Below are 24907 nucleotides of genomic sequence, written 5' to 3' on the forward strand. Positions count from 1 at the left end.
TTACGAAAAGTGTGAAGTTCAATTAATTTTTTTTAGTTAATGTCTCGTTTTTTAATTTTTCTATTTGATTATTAATTTTTTATAAAAAAATATATGATAATGTAACTGTCCAAACCAACCAACTTCACATGTTTGTTAGGGGGAGATTTTCTCACTCTCATGAGTAATGCTTCTATTTCTTTGTTGGCACACTGCTTGGTGTCTGGCTCATTTGTAACAGTTTAAGCGAAATCTAATATGATTTAAAACTGTGATTCGTTTTCTTTGTTGGCACACAGCTCGGTGTCTCGCTCATTTGTAACAGTTTAAGTGAAATTTAATATGTTTTAAAATCGTGAGTAACCGCTGTTGGATGATGAAAGTCACACAACTCTAATTTAGGGAATGATCATGAGGAAAAAAAATACTCTTTGCATGGTATGAGGCCTATTGGGGAAGCCAAAGCAAAGAGCTTATGCTGAAAGTGGACAATATAGTGTTAGAGCCATGCTCTAAACTTAGTCGTGCCAATAGATTGGTAAATCCTCAAATGTCAAACAAAAGATTCTTTAGCCTCCTCGAAGGTATACTTTGTTCGAGAGGAGGTGTTGGATGATGAAAGTCCCACATCGGCTCATTTAGAAAATGATCATAGGTAAATGTAAGACTCCAAGAGAAAAAAAAAGTCGAGCCTCGATTAAGGGAAGACATGCTTTGTTCGAAGGGAGATGTTGGACAATGAAAATTCTACGTCGGCTAATTTAGGAGATAATCATAGGTAAAAGAGCTGGAGGTGTCATTAGAGCTTGCTTATGTACAAAGTGAATGCTCTCAATTTAATTGTGAATGAGTATATATGTTAGTTTGTTACATGTTGGGAAAATTCTCGAGAAAGTTCCATTCCCTTTCCAACCAGCGTTTGGAATTTTCCCATTTTTGGTTTCTCTCTCTTAACTCTTTATGCTGACATTCTGAATTTGAGTGAACAATATCAGACAATCGGTGAGCTCGCCGTAGTTGGTGCTCACGTTTCTTCTCCTTCTTCCTCCTCCCTTCTCTTCCCCTCCGATCGACTTCCGTTTCCGTTCTTTCACCGGCGACGACTTCGATTATGTTTCTTGTGGACTGGTTCTATGGCGTCTTGGCCTCCCTTGGTCTCTGGCAGAAAGAGGCTAAGATCCTGTTTCTAGGCCTCGATAATGCCGGAAAGACCACCTTGCTTCACATGTTGAAAGATGAGGTCTGTTCTCTCTCTCCTTCACTCTTTTGTGATGCTTTCTTTCTGCGGATTCCTGTTTGTTGCTGTGTTTATGCGAAAATTGTTGCTCGGTGAGATTGACGAGTTATGCTTGGTTGTTAGTGAGTCTGGAGAGAATTAGTATTGGTTGAATTTTTGAGAAGATGTGTATATTCTTGTAGTTAGTTAGCGAGGCAGAGTATTTCGATTACTCGAGCTGAAAATTGTTCATCGCTTTCTTTCTGCGGATTCCTGTTTGTTGCTGTGTTTATGCGAAAATTGTTGCTCGGTGAGATTGACGAGTTATGCTTGGTTGTTAGTGAGTCTGGAGAGAATTAGTATTGGTTGAATTTCTGAGAAGATGTGTATATTCTTGTAGTTAGTTAGCGAGGCAGAGTATTTCGATTACTCGAGCTGAAAATTGTTCATCGCTTTCTTTCTGCGGATTCCTGTTTGTTGCTGTGTTTATGCGAAAATTGTTGCTCGGTGAGATTGACGAGTTATGCTTGGTTGTTAGTGAGTCTGGAGAGAATTAGTATTGGTTGAATTTCTGAGAAGATGTGTATATTCTTGTAGTTAGTTAGCGAGGCAGAGTATTTCGATTACTCGAGCTGAAAATTGTTCATCGCTTTCTTCTGGTGTTCGGTTTAGACGCCTAAATGTTTATTTAGATCTTATTTATTCTTTGTGATACATATTTTCTTTTCCTTTCTAAATTTGATCCGTTGGAAATGGCGCCGTCTCATGTTTGCTTCAGAGGTTAGTACAGCATCAGCCGACACAGTATCCTACATCGGAGGAGTTGAGCATCGGGAAGATTAAGTTCAAGGCGTTTGATTTGGGAGGCCATCAGATTGCTCGTAGAGTTTGGAAGGATTATTATGCGAAGGTAAGTTTATTATGCTTACTTAATCTTCCTCCATGTCAATTGCATAATATATATATTTGTCTCTCATTTGTCATTTCTGAAAAAACTGAGTTTCAATAAAAGCAAAAGTTTAATTAGTATAGTTTTTGGTAAAATTATATCTATAATTTATTTTTCATTCTTAAGTTTTGGGATCTCTGTGAACCCTGAAACAGAAACATGGAAGCATATTTTTTTTTTGTCAAGTTTAAACCTGAGGTTCTTGGCTGAAGTTTAAACTTGTGTCTGGCATTCTCCCTTCAATTAATAATGCATGCAAGATTGTTAAAAAACATTACATGATATGTAAAATTTCCATTTTATGTTTCTTCTATGAAGTGATAATTTTTTTTATCTTCACGACAATCCAGTCTAGTATGCTCCAGAAAAATCTAAACAAAGCAATATTAATGGCAAACAGTAATAGCTAGACCAAGAATGACTAATCGTCACTGTAGGATCAAGTAGAAATAATTTATTTTAGTGCTATATAGTGGCAGATAAGGTTTGAATAGAGGAGATAAGATGGAGATGTGATTGAAACATCTTGGAATAAAAATGTTTCAAGAAGACTAGATGGGAATGGGGATCAATTTTGTTTCAGAAACTTTTGAACAAAAGAGGATGGAGTTAGAGATTTTGATTTTGTCAAATGAATGTGAGAGGAGAAGCTTGATTATTCCGGGTAGACAAAACCATGAAGAATGGAAGTTTTTTTATTTATTTTATTTTTATTTTTATTTTAATGAATGGATTAAATCATTTCCTGATGTGGTCCAAGTAAAAGGAAAGAGTAAGAGATTGCCTGGAGTAGGAGGTTTGATGAGGTGACCTAGGAGAGAGCAATTAGTCTTAACAACTTTATGTTTCCACGATAATTGGTGGGACATTTGAGAAATACAGCCAGAATTTATTAGTGAGAATTGTTTGCTAAACCCATTCCAACCAAATAAGACCTTACTTTTGGTGTGTTGTAGATGAAGCAAGAAATTTTTGCAGCATCTTGCTAGTGGTGAAATAATGATATAGTAGGGACAAAATTGTTCCATTCTCCGTGGCCGGATTAAACTCCTTGACCTACCCATGAACTCCCTGGAATGAGGAAATGATGGGAAATAAATATGTGATTTAGTACTTGGGAGGTTTTAGTTGAAGGGAACTATTCTGGATTCATTTTCGCAGAAATTAGGCGGCATTTGTTAGTGGTTGTGATCTTAATGTTCCCACTACTGTGCCTCTTTCCTCTAAATTACTGCTGACAAGGAGATTACCTGACGTTCAACATGGTTTTCTGAAGAAAGCTGTGGTTGGGTTATGTGAGCCCAATGAGTGCCCTTGTCCAATAGATGCTTAAAGATTGATCTAGATAAAACATCAAGGAAAATTAGAAACTATGTAAAAACTGACAACAGAAAGGAGGAACAAAACTTACCCAACACTCTCTGATTTGCATAAAGGAATAAAAGAGGAGGGGAAAAACAGGGTACAATAAAGCTACTGGTTTCAAGATCGAAGGATAGGATCAACAGCTTAGTGTAATTTCAGTTGAGTTAATTTATTTGATAGTTCTGTTTTTCTTATTTTGTTAGACCCTAAATAGCCACACCTGGGGTTTTGTTGGTCAAGTATGAGAAAAGAGGAACATCAGACCAAAGGGTAAGGGTAGCTGTGTCATCATGAATTTGTTAAATTGGATTGTATGGGGTGTGGGGAATCATAGTAAAAGGACAAAAGTTCAGAGAAACTACAAGAGTTAAAAAAGGGGTACATTACAAGACAAGGCTAAAAGGAAATTTGTTCTAAAACGCTCTCAAAGGAGCTTCCGCTCTCATTGAATAGTCATTTGTTTCATTTTGCCCATTTAGTCCACAAGAAAGCCTCAATTAATGCCTCGGTAGAACTTTCTTCCCTTCAATGAATAGATGGCCGGTAAGGATGTAACAGACCAGCAACAGGTGGAGAGAATCTCCTTCCAAAACCTGTTGGCATAAGTGCAAATAAGAAAAATATGCTTCTGTGGTTAATTTTCCAATCAGGCAGCAGTACGGGGACGAAGAAATGTGGGGTAGGCGATGCAGTTATTTGTTGAAAGTGGTGGCTGTTTGACTTAGCTCCCATAGAAAAAATTGATTTTCTTAGATAATGATCCTTTCAAATTGATTCACAGAATGGATGTTGTGAAGATTCCAAATTGTTGCCAGTATCAAGCAAGAGCGGGAATTGACTGGGGCTTTGAAACCATTTCAGAGCTACAACGAATGTTGAGTGGTTAGAGGTTGAGGCATGTGGACGATTAGGAGGGACCTTAATCTTGTGGAGTAAAAAGAAAGTGGTGCTTTGAGAAAAGGGCTTTTTTTTGTTACAAATAAAATGTGAGATAGGGTATGGTGAGGTTGCTTGGATTTTGAACACTTACCTCCTGCCAATAATAGTTGTACGAAGGAAATCTAGAGGGAATGGAAGAATTCGAGTAGGTACTACCATCAAGGATTCTGGTGGTTTTGGGAAGATTTTAATATGGTACTTTGGTCAAATGAAAAATCAAACGGGAAAGAAGAAGAACAATACAATAGGAAATTTTGTACGATTATTGATAATCTAGATTGATAGAAATTCCTCCAAGCAGTAAAAAATTTACAGTCCATGTGGCAGAGAAACCTATATTATAATTGCTTGATAGGTATTTTGTATCTAAAATCTGGATGGAGAAGTTCAGGGATCTAATAATGACTTAGTACCACTAGAGACATCTGATTGTGTACCCATTCTTCTGCTATGAAGAAATCTAAAATGAGGACTAAAACGCCGCCCTTCTGTTTTGGAAAGTCCGTGGTGTTGGCTATCTACACAAACTTGTTTACTTGTTACTTGTATGCTAATTTTAAAGCTCGGAGAAGGCTTGCCCTGAAGCTTGAGAAATGGACGAGGAACTTCATCTGGCAGGTCATAACAAAGGAAAACAATTGGCCAATTTGGTCAAGTAGGTGACGATATCATTGCCATCAGAAATGGGAGGGCTAGGTGTGGAAGTATTAACCGAAGTTAAGCACTATGTGTGGGTTTATAAAAGAGAAACTAGAACAACATTTATGGGACATATGGGACATATGTTGAGGATTATTGAAAGGAGTAGTCCCACATTGGCTAATTAAAGGGAAGATCATGAGTTTATAAGTAAAGAACACTATCTCCATTGTTATGAGGCATTTTAGAGAAACCAAAAGTAAAACCACGAGAGCTTATTCTCAAAGTGGACAATATCATACCATTGTGGAAGTCCGTAATTCTCAACATGGTATCAGAGCTATGTTCTTAACTTAGCCATGTCAATAGATTCCTTAACAAATAAGTGGTGAGCCTCGAAGGTGTAGTCAAAAGTGACTCAAGTGTCGAACAAATGGTGTACTTTGTTCGAGGGCTCTAGAGAAAGAGTCGAGTCTTGATTAAGAGGAGACTATTCAATGGCTCCATAGGCCTCAAAAGAGGCTATATGGTGTACTTTGTTCGAGGGGAGGATGGTTGAAAATTATTGAAAGGAGTAGTCCCACGTTGGCTAATTAAGAGGAAGATCATGGGTTTATAAGTAAGGAACACTATCTCCATTGGTATGAGGCATTTTGGAGAAACTAAAAATAAAGCCACGAGAATTTGTGCTCAAAGTGAACAATATCACCATTGTGGAGGTCCATAATTCCTAACAACATAAAGGGCTGGGAGAAACCTTAGTTCATGGTGGAATATTGCAAAATGAAAACTAATCCTCTAGGTGTTCTCAACCACAAGGGTAGGCAGTGAAAACCCCTCTTTTGGAAGGATAAGAGGATTAAATTTCAAACTCTAATTATTCTCTAATTTTTTTCAATGCATCCTCTAAAAGAAAGTTTAAACCCAATTTTTAGATTTTTTATTTTTTTCAAGTCATAATCATAATTCTTTTTCTAAATTTTTAAGAACCAGAAATAGGAACTTTTTTCTTTCTTTGTCGGTCGACTTTAAAGGTGCTCTCAGCATACCATCAAACATCATGGACAAAAGGAAAAAAAAGAAACGAAGAATAAACAAAAGCATAACCACTATACACACTTGGAGTCCACTATTTAGGGTGGATTACATTTTATTTCCCTTGATATATGTTAGGTGACATTTTATGTGGGACCTTCACCTTCAAAACCCTTCTTTATTACCTATCTTTAGCACACCATATGGTTACAGGTCGATGCCGTGGTATACCTTGTGGATGCCTATGACAAGGAGAGATTCGCAGAATCAAAAAAAGAACTCGATAACCTCCTTTCTGATGAGTCGCTAGCAAACGTCCCATTTCTTGTGTTGGGGAACAAGATCGACATACCCTATGCTGCCTCTGAGGATGAATTACGATACCACCTTGGCCTAACCAACTTTACCACTGGAAAGGGGAAGGTAAACCTAGCAGACACGAATGTTCGCCCATTGGAGGTGTTCATGTGCAGCATCGTCCGAAAAATGGGGTATGGTGATGGCTTCAAATGGCTTTCTCAGTACATCAAATAGGTGATAGTTTGCCAATGATTAAAGCTATGCCATGACACAGACACAGCTTATACTAGCCACAAGATGCATTAGGCGTACATGTACTGTTGGTTCCATGTGGATGGAGGTTGATACCTCTATGACTGTTCTGTAAAATTTGTTTGGCGATTGTTTTGTTTATTGGCCATGCCATCAGCTTGGCACGTATGCATTTCTCTTCTAGATTCGGCCAGTAGGATTTTCCCTTTTCTGTAAGTGTACTTGAAGCAATACAGCCTGTGTGATTTATTTTGAGTATAAAATGTATGGTTTTTGATTGTGAAGCCTGGAGGATCTGCAAAACTGTTCTGTTTATAATCCTCATCTCATCCTGTCCCGGTTTCATCTTAACTGATCAGTTTTGTGGTACCTTATAGTGACGTGAAATGCCTAGAATCCTTCTATCCCTTCATCGTCTCGTCTTAACTATTAGATTGGTGATATCTTATCTTATATTAGTAGAATCCTTCTATCTCTTCGTCGTCTCGTCTTAACTATTGGATTTGGTGAAATCTTATCTTATATTAGTAGAAACTCTTCCGTGCACAATCCTTCCCTATTCTTAGGCAACCTCTTAGTTCAAGGAGAAAATTCAGTACGGTGGAATACTGAAAATTCAATAGTATAATTCATTCTTGTTTCAATTTGACGCAAATATTCAACCCATATGGTACAAACCATTCAATTCTGGATTAAACTTAACACCAAAAACGTTTTTCCCCCACGTAAAAACCAAGACCACAACAAACGGGGACCAGAGGCAGACCAAAAAAACACCAAATTGAAAACCATTTCTAAGAACATGAAACGTGTTGATTGAAAAGTCAAATAGGTTTTATGATTGGTGGGAGTCCCAAATGGAAGTCAATATCATCATTAAATGGCAACTCATTTTCAAGTTCTGTAGCAAATGTTGGGTCGGCTCCACTTTCTAATCCCGTGGCCACAAGGATCCAACAAAGATGATGCCTTTACTTACATTAGAAAAATGAAAGAAGAAAAAAAAAGTCCCAACTTTCCTAACCAGAGACCTGTTCTTTTCTTCTTTACACTTAACTTACAGTAGTCAGCCGCGTTTCTTACACTACTTTCTTCCTACTTCCTCTCTCTTGAACTATATATTTAGATATTGAATCCTCAGTTCTTCAGCTCAAACTCAAAACCCAAAACTTCTTTGATCTCTCTTTCTCTAGATATTCTAAAGGAAACCCAAAATCTGAAAGTTCTCTGTTTGTCTTTGAAATCGTTGAAATGGGGTGTTTTTCTGCATGTTTCTCTTTGAATTCAACTCAATCAGCTAAGCTTCTAGACAGTGATGGAGGTCTGATCGAAAAGGTTAGGCTTCCAGTGAAAGCGGCGGAGCTGATGCTGGAGAGGCCTGGCTATGTCATCTCTTCGGTTGACGTGCTCCGGCGGACTCGCCGGATTTCGGCCTTGAAAGCTGATGATGAGCTTGTGGGTGGTAAAATATATGTGCTGGTGGCTTTGGGGAGAATTGGGTCCAAAGTTTCAGTGGTGGAATTGGAGAATTTGGAGTTGGGCTGCAAGAATAAAGGGAAGAAGATTGGTTCGAAGGTGCTGCCGGCGGCGGCGGCGGAGGAAGGAAAGGAAGAGGATATCGGAAGTGGAATTACTGGTTCTGATCAATTGAGTTGTGGTCGTGGGAACTATAAGCGATGGAATCCCAATTTGGAATCGATTTCTGAGGACTTTTGCCATTCTTTTAGAGAGAAACATTAGAAGATTTAGGTGTTCGGCTAATTTTATAGAACAGAGTCTAGACGAATTGTATCATAAAATTTATGGAAATATAGTTTTGATTCTCGAAAAGTTCGCTCTTTTTTCCTCATTCATTTGGGACAGTGACAATTTCGGTACCTTTTGTATGAGCAAATTATAGATTCAAAGTGAAATTCTTCTAGACACACAGAACTCGAGCGAAAGGAACTCCTAAATATTCCTACCGGTTCTTATTAGGAGAGGTTAAAAGAATCCCCAAATAAGTAATTCACAACAGTTGTGTGGGAAAAATCATCTTAGTACGATGAAGACACTACGTTTCAGGGAAGGTAGGAAGGTAGGAAGGTAGGAAGGTCATCCTTGTTTGGCTTGAGATTAGATGAACACGCTTGCCTTGCTTGGTGCGTTAGAGAACTCATTCGTGTAGTGCAGCACAATATGATTTGTGTTGATGCGAAATTCTAGTCACTAGTGTACCAAAGCCTTTTGGCCGAGGTGACTGAGCTGAAGCGTTGAGACGAAGACACTCGTACTTGAGTCAATGTTAATATTGAAATTATATCGACCTAGACCAGAGTGATCGATATTGCATGTTTTGGTAGCAAGACGAGTCTTGATATTTATAACTATCTTCATTGTCAACGGGAGTAGAATTCTCGAGATTAGGTAATATGTTCCTGATCGGGTTGGGTAGATTTGTCCTTCTTGGTTGATCAATTTCTCAAAATTATATGAAAAATTCGAAGTTATTTCTAATTCAAAAGTGGTTAGGTATATTATTTAGGTTTTCTCTTTCCAAAAGACTTTAGATTCATATAGCTTCTATTGTGACACAGAATGGTCACCAACTTCATTGATATCATAACACATCAACAACCTGAAAAAAAAAAATAAAAAAAAAATGAAGAACCCAATTAGTCTCTAAAATCCATCCCCAACTAACGAAATCATTATGCTTTAAATCTTTCTTTAATTCATATGTTTAGTAATAAATCCTGAAACTCAAACACTAATTACGAGTTAAAGAGTCAAAATGTTGGAGACTCTCACCCATAATTATTAAACTAAATAATTTTAAACATATTTTTCTATTTTCATTTTATTCCAAAAAAATTTATGAATTTTTTCCATTTATTTGTATTAAAACACAAATTGAATATATATATATATATATATTTTTATATGAATATAAAATTGGTAGTTATAATAAAGGTTTATTCCATGCTTTGCATGACATATTAACGAAATTCATATTATGATATCTTCATTATCACTTCACTTTATTACCCATTTAGCATTTAATGTCACTCTTCCTTCCATAAGAGGTGAATGTGATTTATAATATTTCCTGAAAATGATATGCAAACTGAAATCTAAAATCATTATTTCTACCTTTTATTGTTTTCAATTTGATTTTTAATCTTTTTACATTATTAAATTTACCTTAATTTATTATAAAAAGAGAAATAATATTATTAGATTTATTAATTTGTTTTACATTTTCTATTAGAAATTATATTTAAAAATGAAAATTATACCTTAAAATATTTTTTTAAAAACTATAAAAATATGGAGTATTTCCCACTAGAAACCTGATCTTGTAAATTCGAGATTTTCCAAATGGAGAATTTTACAAGAACGTTCCTCATCCCCTATTTATGGACATCTATTTATTAGCTCATCAATTTCTATTTTATTCAAAAATTAAGAAATTTGAAAATGAATTATTTTGTATATATAATAATTAAATTGTGGAATATTCTGGTTAGAAAGTGTCCATAAAATTAAGGGGTGCCCATAAGGGATTGGGAGTTGGCACATGAATATGATTTTGTGTCGGTCTTGAGGTGCGTGCATACATAGTGGTTTCCTTTCCATGTCCCTTTTTCAGATAAACCTTACCTAACTTACCTTTCTATTATTCTTTTCTTTCTTTTCTCTTTATAAATTTACCATCCAGATAAAATTTTATATAATATACACATAAAAAAATGCATATAAAGCGTTAACGAGATCGGGCAGAGATTATAATCCCTATCCCATCTCCCGTTTAATTAACAATGAAAAATCTCTCTCTACTGAGTCTCGATATCGTGAGTTACTAACCAGCATAATTACCATCATTTTCATTACAAAAATCATATATAGATTATATAACTCATCGGGGTTCGAGTAGCCATCTCATTACAAGAGTATTGGGGAAGGAAAGTATTAGTTTGTAGCATGGGCTTCTCTTGCTTTGTAAGCCAAGCTAGTTTGTATATAATGATTATAATTAAATTGAATTAAAATAAGAGAGGTTAAATACAATCAATTTAATTTGAAATTAGTTCTAATTTATTTTGTGAAATTCAGTCAATAATCACAAATTAAATATAATAATAATAATAATAATAATAATAATAATGTAATTTCTGTTTGGGGTTAGTTTTCAATTTTGGGTACTCAACCAAATTTTGTTTATTATTTAATTATTTTATTTTTAGATTTTTTATTATTTGTGTAATATATTATATATAATGGTTTGGCCTTGCTCACTTTCCACAACCAATTCTAGTCCAACACATGGCTTCCACCGCCGCTGCCCCCTCTTGTCCCTCTACCATTCTATTACTCATCGTCCTATTAGGACTACTCCGGCACGGCGGCGGGGCGCGTGAGCCATTCGCTTGCGATCCGAACGACGCGGCGTCTAGTGGGCTGCCGTTCTGCAGGACGGCGGCGCCGATTCCTGAAAGGGTAAAGGATTTCATTGGACGGCTGACGTTGCAAGAGAAGATTCGATTGCTGGTGAACAATGCGGCGGGTGTGCCTCGCCTGGGGATTCAGGGATATGAGTGGTGGTCGGAGGCCCTTCACGGCGTCTCAAATGTCGGCCCCGGAACTAAATTCGGCGGCGATTTTCCCGGCGCCACCAGCTTTCCTCAGGTCATCACCACCGCTGCTTCTTTTAATGCGTCACTTTGGGAAGCTATCGGACGGGTATCCCTCTCCCTCTCTCTTTTGGATTTTTATAATTTGGATTTAATTTCTGAACAAAAAAAATAAAAATAAAAAAAATTGAATTTCTATTACATTTGTTGAATTTGAAAAAAAAAATACAAATTATTTTAATTATTTAATTTTCAAAAACAAATATTGTTTCAATCAAACTAATAATGATTAAATAATTTTTTCGACCTTTTTAGATTTTAGTAAAAATTTTTAAAAATATTTAGACTGAAATATATGTTAAACGAACCGTATATAATATTGTCAACTTCTTCCCAAAAGGTCTTAGATCAAGGGAGAGAGTATTCTTTGATTATAAGCTAATGATCATTCTCTAAATTAGCTTATATAAGACTTTCATCGTCAACAATATATATAAAAATGAAAATTAAAAAGATTTTATTGGGTGGGAATTTAAATCTATGATCTAATCGTCTTTTCTTATTTTTTTTAAAGTAGATAAAAAAAATTATAATGAATATAAAAAATTTGGGATTTATTTAGTTAATTTTGTCGTGTCCATATGGTTTTAGAATAAAAATAAGGTTGTCCCTTTAATTTATTGACATCTTTAAAGCTACTTTAATTTAGTAATGGAAAAACCTTAATAATTAATCATTTCCTAAGTAAAATTATGGAAAATGAAATTAAAACTGATTTTCAAACATTGACAACGACAATATTTAGGAAACTCTGTGACGCTTACATTATGGCCGTTGGATTAGGTTGTGTCGGACGAAGCCAGGGCGATGTACAACGGCGGCGCAGCTGGACTGACTTACTGGAGCCCAAATGTGAACATATTCCGAGATCCACGGTGGGGCCGCGGCCAAGAAACTCCCGGCGAAGATCCCTTGGTCGCTGGTACGTATGCCAGCAGCTACGTGAGAGGCCTTCAGGGCAACGACGGCAACCGCCTCAAAGTCGCCGCTTGCTGCAAGCACTTCACCGCCTATGATTTGGACAATTGGAACGGCACCGACCGGTTTCACTTCAACGCTAAGGTAGAGTAAAAACCAGAGAAAATTTTGAGTTTTTTTTTTTTTTTTTTTTTTTTTTTTTTTTTTTTTTTTTTTTTTTTTTTTTTTTTTTTTTTTTTTTTTTTTTATCTCACCTTGGTTGGAGGGAGGGACGAAACATTATTTAAAAAGGTGTAGAAATCTCTTCCTAATAGACACGTTTTAAAATATTGAGATAAGGCACAGAAGAGAAACTCCAAAATCTACTAGTTGTGGGCTTGAGGAGAAGCCGAAAAGAGAAAGTCCAAAATCTACCGGTGGTGGGGTTGAGTTGTTACAATTAGTATCAGAGCCAGAGACCGAGCGGTGTGATAGTGAGGATGCTGGCCTTTAAGGAGGTGGACTATGAGATCCCACGTCTATTGGAGAGGGGAACAAAACATCTTATAAAAGGTGTGGAAATCTCTCCATAATATACAAGTTTTAAAATCTTGAGTGGAAGCCTAGAAGAGAGGAAGCCCTTAGAGAAAGCCCAAAAATAACAATATTTGCTAGAAGTGAACTTGAGTTGTAACAAATGATATCAGAGGTAGATACCGAGCGGTGTGACAGTGAGGAGTTGGCCCCCAAGGAAATGGATTCTGAGATCCCATGAGTTGGAGAGGGGAACAAATCATTCTTTAGAAGGTATGGAAATCTCTTAGAGAAGCCCGAAGAGAAAGCCCAAAAAGGACAATATCTGTAGCGGTGAACTTGGGCTATAACAATTAGTATCAGAGCCAGATACCGAGTGGTGTGACGGGGTGGATTGTCAGATTCCACATTGATTGGAGAGAGAACGAAACATTCTTATAAGGTGAAAACCTCTCTTAACGGGCTCATTTTAAAACCTTGAGTGGAAGTCAAAAGAAAGTCGAAAGATAATAAGATTTAGCACGGGTGGAGTTATAGCTGTTACAATTTTCCGGCCTATTTTGGGGTCGAGTGGACATTGAGATATGTGGGCCTCATGATTTACAGGTTACTCGACAAGACAGAGTGGACACATTTGATGTGCCGTTTAGGATGTGCGTGAAGGAAGGGAAAGTGGCGAGCGTTATGTGTTCGTACAATCAGGTCAACGGCGTCCCCACTTGCGCTGACCCTAATTTGCTCAAGGGAACTATACGCGATCAATGGCGCCTCAATGGGTCAGTTTTCAATTCCACTTCCCTTTTCATCTTCGAACCATTTAATTCAATTTTGGGCTTTTTCCAGCTACATCGTCTCCGACTGCGATTCCGTCGGAGTCTTTTTCGACAACCAACACTACACGTCCACGGCGGAGGAGGCGGCGGCGGACGCCATTAAAGCCGGCTTGGACATGGACTGTGGACCCTTTTTAGCAGTCCACACAGAAGACGCTGTGAAAAAAGGATTACTCACCGAAACGGACGTCAATAATGCTCTCATTAACACGGTCACCGTTCAAATGAGGCTTGGAATGTTTGACGGAGCGCCGTCGTCTCAATCGTACGGAAATTTAGGCCCCAAAGACGTTTGTTCTCCGCCCCACCAACAGCTCGCCCTCGACGCCGCCCGACAGGGCATCGTCCTGCTCGAGAATCACCACTCCACTTTGCCGTTGTCCGCCAATCACCACCGTACCATCGCCGTTATTGGGCCAAACTCCGATGTCAATCTCACCATGATTGGCAACTATGCTGGTAAGTTGCCCAAACACACTATTAGCACACGTTCTTTTATGGTTTTCGAGCTTTTTCTCATGATATTAAAAAGCCTATAAGTGGTTCTAGCCATATTCTAATTATTGTCTTGTATAGTTCAGTGTCTAGCTTTGATACTATTTGTAACAGCTCAAGCCAACCATTAAGAGATATTGTCTACTTTAACCCGTTATGCTCGTCGTCAGCTTCACAGTTTTAGAATGCATCTATTAGGGAGAGGTTTCTATACCGTTTTAAGAAATGTTTTGTTTCCCTCTCCAACAATTTGTATTAGAGTCAGACACGGACAATAGGGTCTTGGCTCCCAAGAGAGTGGATTGTGAGATTCCATATTGGTTGGAGAGGGAAAAGAAATATTGTTTATAAGCGTGTGGAAACCTCGACTCGTTCTAAAATCGTGAGGCTGACGACCTTACATAATAGGTCATAACGGACAATATCTAATAGCGATGGGGTTGAGTTGTTATGTCTGATGGTCTAGATCACGCCTGTTGTTCGTGTCTTAACTTAAAACTACCACCATTTTTTATTTTTAAAAATCCAAAATTTCCCAAATTAGTGTTATTTACTCCAAAAACAATCCTTCAAAATCAAAACTAATCTGGAAAACATATATTTAATCCATTGTCCATTTTAGGTGTGGCATGTGGGTACGTGACGCCACTGGAAGGAATAGCAAGGTACACGGCGGTCATCCACCAGAAAGGCTGCGACGGCGTGGCATGTACGACAGAGGATTCCTTCGGCGACGCCATCGCCGCTGCGAGGAGCGCCGATGCGACGGTATTGGTGGTGGGGTTGGACCAATCCATCGAGGCAGAAACCATAGACAGAGACGGGTTGTTGCTTCCGGGACGGCAACAGGACCTGGTTTCGAAAGTTGCTGCAGCTTCTCGGGGGCCGACCGTGTTGGTTCTGATGTCCGGAGGTCCAATTGATGTGTCTTTTGCTAAGGATGATCCTCGAATTTCTGCAATTTTGTGGGCTGGTTACCCTGGTCAGGCCGGTGGCGCCGCCATTGCTGATGTTTTGTTTGGAACCACAAATCCAGGTACGGAAAAAAGTTTCTATGAGATTTCATATCAGTTACAGGGAAACAAAATATTCTTATAAACTGTGAGGGGCGATACATAATGCATCAAAACGGACAATATCCGTTACCAGCGAGCTTGAGTTGTTATAAATGACATCAGAGTTAGACACCGAGTTGTGTGCCAGCGATAATACTGCTGACCCTAAAGAGAGGGGATTGTAAAATCACACGTCGGTTGGAGAGGGGAACAAAACATTTTTGAGTGTGGAAACCTCTCCCAAATAGATTAATTTAAAACCGTGAGGCTAATGACTATACGTAACGGGCTAAACTAGACAATATTTTTTAGCAGTGGGTTTGGGCAGTTACAAGTGGCATCAGAGCCAGACACCGAGTGGTGCGCGAGAGAAAACGCTAGCCTCATGAAATCCCACATCGGTTGGAGATGGGAACAAAACATTCTTTATAAGAATTTTAAAATCGTGAGGTTGACGATTATATGTAATGGGCAAAAACTGATAATGGAGGTGGGCATACCAAATGTCTCTTATTCTTGTTCTTATTTTCACAGCTGGAAGACTACCAATGACATGGTACCCACAATCCTACCTCTCAAACTTACCGATGACAACCATGGCAATGCGCTCAACTCCATCATACCCCGGCAGAACCTACCGTTTCTACGCCGGTCCGGTGGTTTACCCTTTCGGCCACGGCTTAAGCTACTCAAATTTCATCAACAAAATCATCAAAGCCCCCACCACCGTCGAAGTCCCCCTCTCCGGCCGCCACCACCACCACCACCACCAATCTCAATCCGCCGCTTCCCTCTCCAGCAAGGCAATCCGAGTCAGCCATGCTAAATGCCAAAACCTCTCTCTAGTCATCCATGTCGACGTGGCAAACAAAGGCGACAGAGACGGGTCACAAACACTACTCGTGTTCTCAACCCCGCCAGCTAGCAGCAGCAGGTGGGTACCACGCAAGCAATTGGTGGCATTCGAGAAAGTCCACCTCGCCGCCGGAACGCGGCGGCGCGTGCAAGTCCACATCCACGTTTGCAAGTATTTGAGCGTGGTGGATAAATCCGGGGCGAGGAGGATATCCATGGGCGAACATGATATTCATATTGGTGATACTAAGCTTACAGTGTTGCTCCAACCTGTGACAGAGAGAAAAAAAACAATATACTTGAAACACTTAATTCTATAGCGTTATGTGTATTGCTATAATAGATGATACTCATAAACTGATGAGATGGGGTTTGGGCCTAAAAGAAGGCCCATTAAATTCAAACCATCATATCTCTTCCTTTGTGTGTGTATTTTTAATTTTTTTTTTTTTTTATAGTTGTCGAGCTTCGATTTAAATGCTCGTACGTAAATTACCATTTAGTAAAAGTGTTCATGTGACTCAACAATTCGATCAACCTAGATTACCCAACCCAGATCATAAACGAGTAAGCTGTGAGGGCCCACATCGATTGGAGAGAGGAAGAAGTACTAGTGTGGACGCTGAGCCTCGAAGGGAGGTGGATTGTGAGATCCCATATCAATTATGTGAAAACCTCTTCCTAACAGACGCATTTTAAAAATCAAGCTCAAAAAGAACAATATCGGCTAGCGATGAGTTTGGGCTGTTATATAAATCAAACCCATCCGAAAATAGGGTTACAACTAAACTCAACTCTATCCCACTTTTAAGAATAATACGAAGATTAAGAATATTTTACTCTTACAATATACATGAGTGATGTATTGTGACTTGTAAATGTTTGATACTTGAACTTCTAGAGATTTTAATTATTAGTGTAACATGTATTATACATCAGTAATATTTTTTAAAATAGCTATAAAAAACGTGACAACCCAACTCAACTCAACACGCTAACTCAAAAATAGAAGGCTGGGTTTGTCTGGATAATCAAACCAATCAGAAATTCGAGTTGGCTTAAAAGATTTCTCAAACCAAATTTATTATATATTTTAATGAATTCATGGCATCACCCTATTGGTCCACGAACTTTCCATGCAAGCAATAGGGTTGACGAAAGCAATAACATTTACCCAAACCTTTTCAGCTCGGAATATATATATATATATATATATATTAATTAAATTAAATTAATTTGGAAAATACTAAATACATATCTTTCGCAATAAGGCTGACTTAGAGGGGTGGGCTCGAAAAATATCCTCAAAACAAATTCAAAATTACTTAATTAATTAATTAATTAATTAATAATGATCGGATCTGAGCAGGCAATATAGGCTATGCAAAGCCTGCCTTATATATTAACACGTTTTATTTTATACTTTCCCCCCCTACTTTTTTCCTAATTACGCTTCTATCCCCAGTTACGGGGGGGAAATTGTCTACACTCGGGCTCATTGTACATCAATGTGAAATGGGATCGGAAGGTCCAAAACTGTGGAGGTCAATCAACTTTTGGGATCTGAAATTTCGAGTTTGACTTTTGGGTAATGATTGGATGTGGTCAATGCTGGACTATTAAAACTAACGGTCCGCGGTATATTATTTTATTATTTAATTGGAAAATAAGTATAATTCAAAAATATATATACTGAAAATGTAATTTTATAACTTTTAATGGACGACTTTATTATTTTATTTTTTTAAAAAAATAATAATCTTATAATTTTATGGATTCAATTTAATAACCCCATTTTATAATTTTATAATATATTCAATGACCAATTAAATATTTATAAATTAATATAAAAAAAATTAATTTATAAATGTAAAAATAAAAATAGGTTAAAAACAAGTCAATCATCATCAAGATCCAAATTATGAAATAAAGTTGAAATCTTGAAAATGTGTAGAATGAAAGTCCCATCACATCTCATTAGGAGGGGGTGGACACATCATCAGTTGACATGGGTTGACACGTGGAATCCACGTAAGCAAAGAAAAATAAAACCCAAAAATATTAATTTATTTAAAACTAATGATTTCCAATTTTCTTAATTTTAATATAAAATATGTTTTTTTTTCAATTAATTATTATTATTATTATTATTATTAAATGCATAAATCTTAATCTTACTACTGAGGATTACAGGTTACTAAGTATGTAGTTTCTCTCTCATCAACCATAGTTGGCAGAGAGACAATTGTTTATTTTTACTATTTATTATTATTATTATTATTAGTAATAATGATATATTATATTCATTAATATTTTTGGAGGTAATTTTCTTGCTCAATTAAATATTGCCGTTTTTATACTTTGTCTTCGCTGAGAGCCCTCACAACCCAGACACAACGAAGCAATTATCAGGGGCGTGCTCTACCACTGAGCTAAAAGCCCGTCGTGTAAGCCTCGTGCTGGGGCCCGCTATGCCAAAGAGAAACCCCATCCCTCTCTTTCCTTTTGTGCCCCGGTCGCCACACGGAAGGGACATGAGGACGTAAAAAAGGAGATCCTATCAACTTGTTCCGACCTAGGATAATAAGTTCTTGAGCTTAGTCTTACTTCACTATCGAAAAATGAAAGAAGACTAAACTTTCCCTTAAACATTAATGAAATTTCACATACACCAATTTAATGAGTAAAAAATACACAATACATCGATGAAATCATAGTATTAGAGAAAAAAACATTAAAGTTTGAATCTTTTTAAGAACCCAATAGTCCATTTGCAATTTAAAGTAAAAAGAGAAATAAAAACATTAAAATGTGTTTAAATTAAGAGGAAATTTGAAATCTTTTTAAGAACCCATTATTCTATTTGCAATTTAAAGTAAAAATAGAAATGGGGTTTTGATAAAGATGAATAAATTAGAGGGTAGAGAGAGAAAGAGAAAAGGGTAATTAGTAATTATTAGATTTTATAAGAAATTAAAAGGAAAAGTTTTGCAGAAAAGGGTGCAGCAAAAGCAAGAAGGGAAAGCACATGGGAATTGAAGAGCCCAATATATCCATTGGCCACGTGAAGGTTCATCGGGGAGCACGTGCCATGGAGCAGAAAATCCTCACAGCTGCTGGGCTTTAAGAATGGGAGGGCCGCCATTGGAGGGCCGCCATTGGAGGGCAGCTTATGAAGCTCTAATATAATACAATTTTCAGAGAGGGTTCTTTGGGGGATAATAATTTAATTAGGGCATCGTGCAGGGTGAAGGACACCATATAATATATATTATAGGACCTTATCCACAATGGTGTATGATTTGAATGAATGAATGAATAAGGGAATCTTTAGGAGGACTCTATGCCTTTCTTTTGCCCCCTTCCTTACAAACATGTCCCGTTTTTAGAGAGAGATTCACTAATAATTGGTCTAAATCCGAGTTAGTTTTAGCTATTTTCACCCGTCCTTTAACTGAGCTTAGAAATTTAAATTCTTTCGTTTTCGCATGTCGTAAGCCTATGTTGAGGTGAGATCTCATACGGGTTGGAGAGGAAGAAAGCATTTTTTATAAGGGTATGGAAACCTGGACGTTGAGTCTCGAAGGAGAGTGAATTGTGAGATCCCACATTGATTGTCAGTGAGAGAGAAGAACGAAGTATTCTTTATAAGGGTATGAAAACCTAGATGCCGAGTTCTGAACAAGAGTGAATTGTGAGATTCACATCGATTGAAGGAGGAAAACGAAACATTCCTTTTAAGAGTGTGGAAATCTCACACTAGTAGACACGAGACGGTATTGCCAGTAAGGAAGTTGGGCCTCCAAAGGGGATGAATTGCGAGATCCCACGTCTGTTGGAGAGAAGAATGAAACATTCAATACAAGAATGTGTCAGTAATTTCTTAGCCATAATTTTTTTGTTATTATTTGTTAATTTTATTATTTTCTTTTACCCGACCATGTTAAACTTATATTAAAATATACTCGGGTCAAATTAGAATTTTAGTCGGTCCAAATTTTAAAATGTTTAAAGTATTTTAGCATGAAATCATTATCTTAAATTTTCAATTTTGTATTTTTGTTAGAGATATCTATTTTACTTACTAGGTCAAGACCCGGTAGGGATCTGCCCTAAACGAGATAGGAAATACAACAGAAAATAAAAGATGGTTTCATATATAGGCCAAGATTATATTCCCCATCTCGTCCAAATCCCACCATACATAATATATAGATAGTTCCAACAAATATTTTAAAAAAATATTAATTGAAAAATACTAATTAGTTTTTTTAGAGTAATATTTAAATACATGATTTTTTTTAAACCATTTTATTAAATATTTTTTAAAAGAATAATAAATAAATAAAAATTCTCCGTAGGAGTTTGTTCCACTCGGAGAATTTTCGTAAAAATAAATGGAAAATTTCGAAATATTTATATATTTTTATTAAAATTCAATTTTTAGTTGAATTCATTGAGCCAATAATTTTAATACAATCTTTAGAGCTCGACTCAAAAAAGTCAACCATAAAATACAAAAAAAGAAGCCATTATAATTCAACATAACACAACACATGTTGGCCACCAATAATTTCAAGCAAAAATAACAAAATAATAATAAAATAATTAATCATATGCTCATTTTTCTTCTCATTCAGACATCACACGTGTTTATTTATATATTTAAACTATATAATAAGGTTTATAATTACACATTTTTCATTTATATATTCAAGTTAAAATCCAAACTTTAGGTTAATAATTATTAGGTTCTTGTCTTTAATTACAAGGGCTATTGTCCCGTTTCACATGCAAAAACAAGGACTTACTTTCTTAGACGACAAAAATATGTAAATTCTTTGAGGGAAAAAAAAACGTCTTTACTTATCATTTTCAAAGGGAGTCGTTTTGTCGTATCTAATATTATAGACATTGAAAGAGAAAATTCATTTGTAAAATGGAAGACCCCCTAATTCTAATTTGAAGCAACGAATTAGGCTCGTGTTTGTATTCCAGTATTGTTATTTTTCTTCTTTTGATTTCTCGATTCAAAACCCCTTTGCTTTACTAACTATTATTTATATATCCATGGTCGTGGGACTCTAACAATCCTCTTCTTGAACAAAATACACCATCGAGCCTTTCCTTAAAGTCATCTAATCGTTCAACATGATTCTAGATGACCCCTCTTCTCTAAAGCACATTGTCGGTCCAATAAAACTCTATCAGGGATTTTTATCATGACTGCACCTCCGAGACTCACAATGTCTTAGTTTTTACACCTAATCTACTATGACTATACTTTCGAGACTCACAACTTCTTTGTTCAATATTTGAGAATTCTATTGACACGACCCTAATAACGTAATATTGATGATGTGTGTGTGTGTGTAAAGAAGAGAGTGCGATGTCTACGTGGATGACAACCAGGATGAGGTGAGGTGTGAGAGAGGGCGGCAGCAGCAGCAGCTTATATGTGCATGGAGAAACGGCTTTTGGTCGTCCTATAACTAAGCCCCACTGGTCCCTAAAACCTTACCCTCTTTCAGGGACACAGCCCCAAGGGGGGGCTGCCCTTCTGTAGGGTCCCTTGTCCTTTCATCATTCTCTCATACCCTACCTCTCTTTACTTCCAACAATCATTTACATTTTGGATAAGTTTCCCTAGGGGACCTCATCATTCTATCAACTCCATGTACACATACATGCATATATATAATGAACTGTATTATCGGGTACGGGTTTTTCTGGATTCATAAAGTATTTTTAATCAATTGAACTCAAGTGACGTTTGTGAGATTCCACATCAGTTAGAGAGAAAAACGAAATATTTCTTATACGGGTGTGGAAATATCTCTCTATTAACCGCATTTTAAAACCATGAGACTGACGGCGACATGTAATAGGCCAAAACAGACAATATTTGCTAGCAAAAAGCTTACGCTTAACTGTTATAATGTCATTTTATTGTTGATTTTTTTTATAAATTATGTAAAAGAAAAATGGTTAATTATTAGTTGACTAACTTCCATTAATTTGTTAATTTAAGATCATTGATTGAAAGCATTTAAAATTCAATTAATTGCATTAATTTATATTTTTTAAAACAGCTATATATATCTAATAATTATAAAAGAATATTAAATTTTTTTCCCCCGCCTACTAATATTTTCCCCCAACTTCCATCACAAAGAACGAATCTTAATTGTTATAATCCAAAACGCTGTCGTTTATGTATTGCCAATCATTGTTCGTAAAATAGCCAACAAGGCAATAATGTTACCAAGAAAACAAAATAATAATCAAATAAAATTGATGCTGAGCTGGCATTATGGCACAGTCATCCTTGTCATGATTCCAAATCATTAATCGACACGTGGAGGCATTATATTTGAGTTGTAGTTTGAACTGATTTTTGGTATTGCCATTATTTATGCCTCGATTTAAGCTATTTTTATTTTTTTTCTTAAATTATGTGATATATAAAGAATTATTGATTATAATTAATATAATTTTAAAAAATGGACATTTTTGTTAATTGTTTTTTTTTATTATTATGTGGGGGAAAATTAATTTATTATTTTTGAACTTAAAATTAAATGGGTGAATTAAATTTAAGCTTTTGATTCCATTGTTAATATATTAAAGAAATAGGTATTTTTATATAATTAAAAATGACGTGGCAAGAGAAGGGTGATGTGGCAGAAGAGAAGGGCATAAAAAAGGGAAGAAATGTGAGGGTAAAATGGGAATTTTGAAGAGAAAGGGCATATGGGATAGGTAGATATGGGTATCTAAGTACATGTGCATTCATTAAAATGAGAGAGAGAAGGGCATGAAAATGAAATCAAAAGCAAAGTCCCAAAAGGAAAAGCCATGATTCTTGTGCTTTCTTTTCTCTTGAATAATTAATATGCTCGAGTATAGATCGAACGATTAACTGTTGTTTTTTTCTAGTTTAAGATATGTGATCGAATTATCGATCTTTGCGATGATGAATTGTGTCTTATTCATTGAATTATTGTACATTTATAAAGAATGTTTCGTTCCCCTCTTCAACCGATATAAGATCTCACAATCCACTCCCCTGGCCCCCAACGTCCTCACTGTCATGCCGCCCCATGTCTAACTTTGATACCATTTGTAACAGTCTCCAAGCCTACTGCTAGCAATTAGAAATTTTCTGCTTTAGCCCATTACGTATGGCCATCAACCTCACGGTTCTAAAACGCGTATGCTAGGAAGAGGCTTCCACACCCTTATAAGAAATGTTTTGTTCCCCTCTACATTCGATATAGGATCTCACAATTATACTCAAATCCGCTAGTGATTAGGTACCAAATGGATTGTGGGTGCATTCCTCTCGTCTATAACGTAATATTGAAAAAGAGTCAAACGGGGGTGAAAAAACTGATTAGTAAACGGTAAAAAACCCAACAAAAACGTGTCAACACCCATTAGAAGCACTAAGAAGTTGACAAAAACGTCTAAATCTAGCTAAAAAAAACACGGGAACTTAATTATATAATTGAATTGAAATAAACATAGTAAAGAATACTAAAGGACCAAATAAAAGAATTAGTTTACACAAAACTTTAATGTAAGGTGAAATTGGTGTTTTGGATTAGGAGAAAAGAATTTTATAAAATAAATGAATGAATAAAGTTTGGTGTAATTATTTATTTATTTATTTTAATTTGAATGAATAAAAAAAATGTAATAATTGTAACATGGGCATCAACCCTTTTGGCAACATAGTTCCTATTGCAATGAAAGAGTAGTTCAGATTAATGATGTAGGGGAAGATTAGATTATTGGCTAAAGAAAGGAAAATCATTTATTTATTTATTAATCAATTAATTAATTAATTAATTAAAAAAATGATGAATTTAATAAGAATAATAATTATGATGGTTAAAATAGTAAATTTAGGGCAAACGGAAATAAATAAGCGCACATCTTTTGCTTACTTTTCAGGCAATTTTTGGCGTTTTTAATATATCTTTTTCAAACCGGGGGTTGAATCCAATCCAATCACCCGTGATGAAATAATTACCCCCACTATCCGGTTTCTTCTCCTCACCTCACCGGCTGTACCCGGTTACCCCCCCCTCAATGTCTTCCTTCCCACGGAAGAAATTAATTTTTATTTTTTTAAAAAATATTTAGTCTACTTTTTTTCATTGAAAAAAGTTTGATTTTTAAAATTGACGAATAAAAAGGCTAAAGAATTATTAATGAAGCTTTAATTAATGTAATTATTTAGTTGTTGATCCTTTAAAGCTTTGAACCTGAATATATTATATTAATTAACGGGTTTATAAATGAAGTTAAAATAATGTTTTTTTTTTTTTTTTATATAACAAAAATTAAAAGATATATATTTTTAAAACGGAAATAAGACTTCAAATAAAAAAGAAAACTTTATTTTCTTTTCAACAATTATTCTTGCTCGAGGTAAATACCCTTTCTTACCCTGAAAAAATAGGGGCACCTTGCGTCTTTGAACCGATAACCATCTTTCGGCTAACCTAGCCTCCTCCGTCCCTCGGGACCAACAAGAGGTAGTTTAGGAATATTCACCTGTTGTCCATCGACTACGCCTTATTTTATCTGTTCAACTATAATTATACACCAATTTAACGTAACTAAAAAAAAGAGTTACTTAGGGTGGGGTGACATGGATGACCTGGCCACGTGGGCCCGACTTACCCTCTAGACTTATAGGATACCTAGCCCTCCCACTGTAATTTAGAGAGAGAGAGAGAGAGAGAGAATCTATTGTGTGCTGCCAGCTATGAAGCTGAAGGATCAAAGCTTTCCCTTGAGGTCAAAGCTGGCATTTTTCTCTTTCTTTTTTCCTCTCTCTCTCTCTCTCTCTCTCTCTCTACACGCCCCCTTCTTCTTCT

General features: G+C 36.3%; 3 protein-coding genes across 5 annotated transcripts; all 3 read left to right on the plus strand.

Annotated features, from left to right (window-relative positions):
- The first annotated feature begins 853 nt into the window (after positions 1-853).
- Positions 854-6958, plus strand: LOC111497891 (GTP-binding protein SAR1A). The gene is made up of 3 exons (XM_023148897.1): positions 854-1219; positions 1974-2105; positions 6336-6958. Exons 1-3 carry the CDS (start codon positions 1091-1093, stop codon positions 6654-6656), a joined length of 582 nt encoding a protein of 193 aa, XP_023004665.1. The 5' UTR covers positions 854-1090; the 3' UTR covers positions 6657-6958.
- A 967-nt stretch (positions 6959-7925) lies between these two features.
- LOC111498053 lies at positions 7926-8414 on the plus strand. Its single transcript, XM_023149106.1, has one exon. The coding sequence runs from the start codon at positions 7926-7928 to the stop codon at positions 8412-8414; it is 489 nt and encodes a 162-aa protein (XP_023004874.1).
- A 2557-nt stretch (positions 8415-10971) lies between these two features.
- Positions 10972-16566, plus strand: LOC111497763 (probable beta-D-xylosidase 2). 3 transcript variants are annotated; one of them, XM_023148695.1, is made up of 7 exons: positions 10972-11396; positions 12131-12409; positions 13385-13554; positions 13622-14070; positions 14729-15142; positions 15696-16311; positions 16371-16566. In XM_023148695.1, the coding sequence occupies exons 1-7, from the start codon at positions 10980-10982 to the stop codon at positions 16375-16377; spliced, it is 2352 nt and encodes a 783-aa protein (XP_023004463.1). In that variant the 5' UTR covers positions 10972-10979; the 3' UTR covers positions 16378-16566. The 3 variants fall into 3 exon arrangements, with proteins under 3 accessions (XP_023004463.1, XP_023004464.1, XP_023004462.1); XM_023148696.1 differs by having other exon boundaries at positions 15696-16307; positions 16365-16566; XM_023148694.1 differs by having other exon boundaries at positions 15696-16423.
- The last annotated feature ends 8341 nt before the right edge of the window (positions 16567-24907 follow it).

The sequence above is a fragment of the Cucurbita maxima genome, unplaced genomic scaffold (genome assembly GCF_002738345.1).
Source record: "Cucurbita maxima cultivar Rimu unplaced genomic scaffold, Cmax_1.0 Cma_Scf00024, whole genome shotgun sequence".
Taxonomy (NCBI): domain Eukaryota; kingdom Viridiplantae; phylum Streptophyta; class Magnoliopsida; order Cucurbitales; family Cucurbitaceae; genus Cucurbita; species Cucurbita maxima.